Genomic DNA, 8,079 nt, shown 5'->3' on the forward strand with positions numbered 1-8,079 from the left:
GAGGGCAGGGGGCTTCAACTTTGCCCAGGAGGTTGGAACACAGCTGTGGCAAGGCCGCGCCTGGCAGACTGGTGCGTGGGGTGGCACTGCTGGGTCAGTGCAGTGGTCAAATGAACTCGAAGCAGTGCAAGCCGTCTAGTCTTCCACCACCTCCTCAGGAGGCTTTGAACACGGCCCTCCCCCCAACGACTTGGAGAGAAACACCTGACCCCACACACCGGATACTTGCCCTCCAGGGACCAGATGGTGTGAGCCCGGCCTGGGGGACGCAGAAGACACACGTTTATGCACACACAGGGCTCTTTTCCCCCGGCTTGAACCACGATGCTCTTACCCCATTGTGGGAGGTTGGCAAGCAGCCTTTGGTTCCAAAGATGGAGGATGCGGGCAGAGGTCAGGGCGGGTGCCTGTTTCATGTGTGGGTGGGTCCAGATGGACAGAGGCTTGGTCCCAGGTTTGAGGTGTGTGGCAGTGTCTCCCATCTTCCAGAAAAGGGGTTCAACTCGGAACAAGCCCTGACCCCTCTGGAAGCCTTGTCCCCACTCGCCAGCCTCATCCAAGCTGCGATTCCACCCCCTTCGTTCCCCTGGCCCAGGAACCCTGGAGACCAGCAATCAGGCACCTGGAGAGGCTTGTAGGGTGAGACTTGGCAGCAGGTCCCAGCCACCTGGGATGTGCATTTATTTGTGGGGCAAGGAAGGCCTCTCCTCGCCCCGGCCCCTGTCCACACCTGGGCTTAGGCTCCAGCGGCCATTCATGGCTGAGCCTGATGCCGCGTTACAGAAGGCAGGAGGGGCTGGTATCCCTTAGGGCGGCCACGCTTCAGGACCTTATGCAGCAACAAGTGGGGCAGGAAGGACTCCTAGAGGGAAGACGAGGACCAAGTGGGTGCTGCAGGGGCCTCCAGGCAGGAGATGGGCCCAGGGCCCAGGGCCCAGGGGGATTCTATGCTGCAGTGCAAGGGGGCAGACACTGCTGTCAACCCCATTTTACAGATAAGGAAAGTGAAATGCAAAGAGTCTGCAAGTATGGAGCTGGGATCTGAACCAGGCTGCCCAACTCGGGAGTCCACCCCTTAGCCTAGCATGTAGGGAGGCTTTACCCGGTGCCCGGGCCACCCCTCCAGGTGGCTGCTGGCTGCCAGCCAGGACTCACCAGTTTCTGGTTGCAGGAGCAGGGTGGTTTGTACACCTGCTCCAAGGTGCTGTGGGTGCCCAGGAAGGTTTTGAGGTCAGTCTGCTGCCTTGGGGGGGTGGCACTGGGGATGAAGGGCAGGCTGGTGTTCATGAAGGTGTCCTCAGGGAGGTGGCCCTGCAACGCTGGGGTGGGCCTGAGGGGGACAGGAGACCATGAGCTGCATGGACCCCAAGGCCCAGGTCCACCCATGGCTGGCAGAGCCCTCGAGGGCCCAGACCTTCAGCCTGCCCACTGCTGGATGGGGAGGTCTACGGGGTGAGCAGGGGGGAGCCCTGGCAGTGTGTGTGAATCCCAGTCCCTTCCAGGAGCCTCACAGGCCCAGGCAGTCCCAGCTGAACAAGGAGCTGGCCACGGCCTCCTCCTCGGCCCTGGGGTACGGGGTTTTGGGCAAACTCTCCAGCCATTGCCCGACACTGTCAAACACACGCTCCGATGCTGCCGACTGGGTGGCTGGCCCGTTCTCGCTGCCCTGCTGGACTGGAAGAGAAAAGGCATGGTGAGAGCTCTACCCAGGAGGGGGCACACATGCTCCCCTCCCACCCCCACAGGCAAGGCGGGCAGAGCGTCTCCATGGAAACCCAAGGCTCCCCAGCAGTGCCTTCTGGCTGCCTCCAGAGAAGGCTTGGATCTTAAAACTATCTTTTGTGACTGTTTCTGCCTTTATGACCCGATCTGTGTCCCTCCATACCCACTCCTGCTCCAGCCCCAAATGGACCCCTTTTTCCTCAGTGAGAAGGCCAGTCACGCCACCAGGAAGTCCAAGAGAGGACGCTGAGACTCCTACGGGGATGGAGGGTGGTTCTGAGGGCTGGGAGTCTTTCCTGTCCAACAGCTGCCCTTCTGGCTGGTCAGGGACCCAGGGGATGGAAAGGGCTTGGAAGCACCCATGGAGCCCCAGTCAGGCACCCTGGGGTGCAACCACAGCTCCCACAGCCAGCGGCTGGCCAGAAAGCTTCCCCATGCCAGCCAACTGCCGTTTCCTTGGATTCCCAGAGTGGCTTCTCTTCCTGTCTGCTGGGTCACCTGCTCTCAGGGCCTTCACTTCCCCATCAGACAACCAGAAGTTGGGCAAAATCACAGCTTCTGTCAACTTCCTGTGATTCTTTGGGAGCTGACTAGGGTCCCTCCTTGAATCCATGAAAGCTCTGTATTTTTAGGGCTTTACCCATAGCTAGGCTTTGGGGCAACTGGTTCCTGAAACTGAAACTGTAGGTGCTCGAAAAATAGATGCAGGCTGCTAACTGTTGGAGGCTACGGGGGCTGCTGGATCCTGAGAGGAGGCTGGGCCGATGGAGAAAGGTTATACTGGAGCAAGGACATGTGATCTTCCCGCCTGCCTCTTGACACCAGAAAAACTAGAAACTGCCCAAACTGACAGATACTATCACATCCATCCCCAAAGAGCTGAGAGCAAACTTCTGCTGGGGAATCCAGCCCTGTTGGTTCCTAGCTTCTTTGAAGACCAGGTGATGCCAACCTTCCCCAGGAGAGAGGAGGTTTAATCTTTTGGACTTTACCGGGCACTTCCTCATCCAGGTCTGCCTCTATGGATATGGGAAGAAGATGCTTCTGGTGCCTTCTCAGCTTCTCCAGCCCCTGAAGCCCATGTGTGGGGGGCAGACATGGGTTCAGGAGGCTGTGGGTGCCAGTTACAAGGTAGGCAGGTGTGGCATATGGGAACCCTTGGCAGCAAGAAGTCCTTCAGTGGTGGCCAGACCCGGGCAGCCACTGTTTCCTGGGCCAACACTGTGGCTGCCCCCTGGTGTCACCTGCTTTGGGACACTTCTCCTGGACCTCGCACCTTCTACTTGGTCCTTGAAGGTCACCCTGACATCCTTTGGAGAGGTCAGTTTGGGAACCTCCTCTGCAGGGTCAGTGGCCTCTTGGCCTTTGCAGGCTGGCCCCTTACTCCCAGGACCCAGGGCCACAGCCTCTACCCTCCCAGATCCAGGCTGGAACTTTCTGGAGTCCCAGGGCTCCCCATCCTGCCTGCTTACGTGCACAGCTGCGCTCCCAGTAGCGGAGCGCTATATCCCGTAGGGTCTCATCAGCGAAACGCACTCGGAATGGGCAATACCGCCTGCAATGCCGTGAGTCTTCCCCAGAGGAGCTGTGGGTGAGCACGGCCTTGAGCTTGGGGGCCTGTATACCGTGGGCCCTGCTGAGAGAGGCGAGAGGGACATGGGAGGGCTGGGGCCAGGACCCTACTCCACCCGGACAACACACATCCACCAGGCTGGGGTTCACTGTGTGACCCTGACAGTCACAGCAGCTGGCCTCTTCTTAGTATTTCCTGCCTGCCAGGCAATGGACCAAGCATAGCATGCAGCATCCCACCAAGTCCCCATTCTACAGATGAGGAAATTGAGGCACAGAGATGTTTTACAACTTGCCCAAGGTCACACAGCCGGTAAGGGGTGAAGCCAACAGTTGAATCCTGGTTCCAGAGCCGGCACTCTTATATACTAGGTGCTTCAGCAGAGAGAATAAGGATATGAACTCAGGAGTCAGGCAGTCCTGGGTTCCAAGCCTAACTCTTTTGAGTTTCAGTTTATTTGTCTGTCAAATGGGGATTATCGTCATGCCACCATACAGAGCTGTGAGGAGATAAAACGGTTGCAAAGTGTCCTGCTGAGGATCTGCAGGGCCAGGGGTAAACACCTCTAACTGGGTACTGTTTTTATTATAATTGTCAGTCTCCATTCTGCCCCTTTCCAGCAGCTAATCTTGAACAGACTGCCCTCAAGTCTCCATTTCACACTTTTCCCCTTTAAATTATGTATTCTATATTATAGGCATGACAATAGCATCCTTATTGAGAGTTTGGGGAGCATCAAACAGCTTATGTGAGGCATCTGGTCCAGGGCCTATGCTCAATAAAGGGTATGTATCTGTTATTGTTACATTTATTGTTATTAATTTCAGTGTCAAGGGCAAGGCTACAGGAGGCCATGCCTCATCCATCCATGGCTCCGTTATTCAGAAATGCCATGTTCGACCTGAAGTATATACATATTGCTATATCTGCACCCATTTATCTGACCACATCTTCATGTCTGTGTGGGCCCAGAAAGGATGCTTTTCATCAGCCCACTAAGTGTCCAAGACTGTGCCCGGCTACAGGCATCGGACCTACTTATCCAACAGAGGTTGGCATACCAACGGCCACCTGGTGCTGGCCTCAGGGCCAGGCCAAGGCACACCCCAGCTCTGCCCACAGGTCTGAAATCTCAGCTTCTCCTCTCAAAGGCTGCTGGAGCCTGTTCTAATGCACCCTGGAGTCCCCCCGCACCCCTCTTCCCCCTGGGCCAACCAGGGAATCTCACACACTGGAAGGTGCTCCAGTATTAGCTCTTGAATATGGAACACTGGGAATGTTTCTATCCCTGAGGTCGCTCACATTTGAGACCATGAGTTCCATACTTGTATTTATTATGTCTTATGAGAGGTGGTGTCTTTTTTTTAGCCTGACTGATTTAAAGTTCCTGGATTGGCAAATGTGTTTCATTTCTGGCACCTACTCTGATCCACTAGTGGTGTCTGCCCAGAGCACTGTGTCAGGAAGGGTTCTGAGGCTCAGTGGGGGAAAGTTCTGTGATCAATTAGTACTGTCTGTCATGGGTCCAGGATGAGAAGGAATGGCACGTATATTGTGTATTCACTCTCCCTGGTCTTCCAACTCGTGGGCAGTGCTCTTCACCCTTCACCCCTGTTGAAGCCTGTTGAAGCTGGAGGACTTTTTTCTGCATTCTTTCCCTCCTCCGTTAGAGTTATGGTATCAAGGCCCAGGTAGGCACTAATGCCCAGGCTCCTCTCCTACCTCCACCCCTTGTTTTTATTTTCCCCAATATTTGACATATAGTAAAACCTAATAAATGTTAGAGGAAGACATGGCGGCATGAATGGTGGAATGGGTAAAAGAACTGAAGACTGGTGGGTGGATTAATGAAAAGGCCTGAGTAGAAGGACTGGACCTTAGGAGGATGGGTAGACGTACGGGGGGATGAATGAATAATTATGTAGATGGGTATGTGGACTTGTAGATAGCTTCATGACTAGATTAGAGATGAATAGTAGCCTGGATTTATAAGTGGACAGAAGGATTTGTAAATGATTGATCTACAAATCGGATTCATGGATGGATGGATAGAATTGTGGGAACTTGTGAACGGATGGATGACTGACGGGATGAATGGACGGATGGATGGAGAGGTTCCTGAATATGTTGTCGAAGACCTGGATCACAGGTAGGATGTCTGCGAGGATGGACGGGTGAATGGGAGAATGAATATATGAATGGATTCAAAGGTGAATTATGAATGTGTAGCTAGACGACCCGATGAGTGGGTGCATGGATTCATAGATGTTGGTGGGTGATCCTTGAATGGGTTGGGAGAACCCGATTCCTGGATAGGTCTATGCAATGATGAGTGAGTTGTTGTGTGGGCAGATTCATGGATAGATTATGAATGAATAAGTGGATGAATAGGTGAATACTTAGGTAAATTCATGGGTGGAAGAGAGAGGAAAGAAAGGAAGGAAAGAAATGCTCTTTCCCCCCCCTCCCCTACAGTCATCTTCCCATAACTCACTTGTTGGCCTTTTTGATCGTGGTCGATGGTGTGTGATCGCTCCTCAGCGGCCCCAGGGTAGGTATCTGATGGAGCAAACGCTCCTTAAGACTATTCTGGAAGTACGACGTCTGGCTCCTTGAAGACAAAGAGGCCACATCTGGCAGAGTCCTCCACTTTCAGGGTGTCAGTGACAACCCTGTCCCCCCCAGCAGGTCACTGACACTTACCGCAGGTCTGGGAGGAAGGAGCAGTTGGGACACTGAGGATGCTGGCAGTGCTCTGACACACCCCTTGATACTGCGATTCTGAGAGGATGCAGGGAGCCAGGAGGAGGTGGAAATAGTTATGAGCCTTTGCTTGGGGACAGTTCTTACTAAGATCTTCCTAGTTATATGACCTTGGGCCTCAGTTTCCTCATCCTTACAACAGAGGCAATGGTAAACCTGCCCTCAAAGGGTGGTTGCCAGGACTCTGCCAGGTACTCAACTGACAGTATCATTCTGTGCAAGGTGGTGGGACCTCCTCCTCTGCCCCCCATGACTCAGCCCCGTCCTTGCCCTGCCCCCTGGGGATCTGAGCAGGGCCTCACTCTGTGGCGGCGGCTGCTGAACACACTCGGCCCCCAGCTGGTACAGGAACTTCTGGAACCTGCTAGGGAGGAACTCTCCTAGGTGGGCACCCAAGGAGTCCTGGGCCTCCCTGGCCGAGCCCCTCCAGGAGTCCTCACACTCTCCGGACCCGGGGCGCAGGGATGCCCGTGTCCAGGGCATGCCGTCCAGGATCAGGGGCGGCGGCAGCAGCGACCTTTGCCCTGTCCTGTTAGGCGCCGCCCGCTGCTGCACGATGCGCAGGGTGGGCAGGCGCTGCAGGGAGCTCCAGACGCCCGTCCCAGCCTCTGCGGACGACGACTCGCCGCTGGAGGCCTGCCACCACTCGGCACCACCCCCGGAGGCCCTTGAGTCCCCCCATCTTTTCGCGCCAGGGGCTGGTCCGAGCTCGCGCGGAGGTAGCCTGGGCAGAAGTGGGCCTGTCACCCCGCTATCGCCCTTGCTGGGGAACCCCTTGGGCTCCACCTGCTGGGCGCGGGGGGGTGGCGTGACCCGCCGCATGTCTGGCTCTGCGCTCAGCTCCGGGCATTCTCACGCCACTGGGGGCGGGGGGGGGGGGCATGTGAAGTGGAGAGGAGAGCATAGGCCAGACCCCAGGCCATAGCGCCCAGAGCGGGCTAGCTTGGTTTGGGGGTAACATCACTGGCTCGCCAGGCACTGAGTGGCTTCAGGCTGGAGTTCGCCAAGCCTCTTGTTTCCTCACTTGGAAAATGGTGAGGGTAAGAGTACCCACGTTTTTGAGTTGCTGTGACGTTCAAATGAGTGAGCACACACGTAAATGGCTTAGAATAGTGTCAGGCACGTCATATGTGGTCAGCAAACACTAGCTGCTATTATTATGATGGTTTCTAAATTATTGCTTAGGATTTAGTCTCAGCTCCACTATTTAGTAGCCTTGTAACCTGAGGCAAGCCAACTGATGAACTCCTCTCAGTGGCCTGGTCTGTAGAACGGGGGCAATAGAGGACCTGCTCCTTTGTAAGAGTGAAATAAAACCGACCCGGTAGAGAGCACTTAGCACGTTGGGGCGTCAAGTCCGGTAGACTATTACCATTTTAGCACTTGCTCCCCTGGGAATTAGGAAACCTGGAACCAGCTTGATTCTGTCTTGTGCTGGGGCCTCCGAGCCCCTTGGGTGGGGAGGTTGTTGAAAATACAGATGTCCCAGATTCTGATTTAGAAGGTCTGGGGTGGGGCCAAGACATACTTTTTAACAAACTCCCCCTTTGGAAGAGAGAGCCCCAGACCTGCCCCCAGCTTCTGACACTGGGGGTCTCGGAGCCTGCTTCCTCCCCACCACACCCCACTTCCAGATGCAGTCAGTTATGAGCTGGCTCCTAGGAACACACTCACCCTACTGAGGCTTCAGGCCTGGGCCAGAGAAGGTCCCAGTGAGTTCAGAGCCCCCTGCAGGTGTCTGGTGCTGGGGAGAGCCCATCTTCCTGGCCTGGTCCCTCTGCTGGCCCCTCCCTGCTGCCTTGGGGACCTTTTCAGAATCATTGTGACCTGTCACTCACCCAAGGTCATGTGAGGAGCAGTGGGCACTGAGGCTGGGGACAGGGGGCGGGGCTGTTGTACAGGATGCCAAGGCTGCAGTTAGAAGGCGGGTGGTGGGGCCGGCCGAGTGGCACGATGGTTAAGAGCTGGCTTGGGACGCCAGAGGGCCCCAGTTCGGATCCCACATGTGAGGGCCAGTGACA

General features: G+C 55.6%; 1 protein-coding gene across 1 annotated transcript; it reads right to left on the reverse strand.

The window, feature by feature from the left end:
• Positions 1-754: 754 nt before the first annotated feature.
• Positions 755-6,880, reverse strand: CUNH9orf50 (chromosome unknown C9orf50 homolog). The gene is made up of 7 exons (XM_019641673.1): positions 6,361-6,880; positions 5,999-6,068; positions 5,790-5,906; positions 3,195-3,358; positions 1,512-1,674; positions 1,156-1,330; positions 755-862 (listed from the first exon to the last, which is right to left on the reverse strand). Exons 1-7 carry the CDS (start codon positions 6,878-6,880, stop codon positions 755-757), a joined length of 1,317 nt encoding a protein of 438 aa, XP_019497218.1.
• Positions 6,881-8,079: the final 1,199 nt, after the last annotated feature.

The sequence above is a fragment of the Hipposideros armiger genome, unplaced genomic scaffold (genome assembly GCF_001890085.2).
Source record: "Hipposideros armiger isolate ML-2016 unplaced genomic scaffold, ASM189008v1 scaffold_3, whole genome shotgun sequence".
Taxonomy (NCBI): Eukaryota; Metazoa; Chordata; class Mammalia; order Chiroptera; family Hipposideridae; genus Hipposideros; species Hipposideros armiger.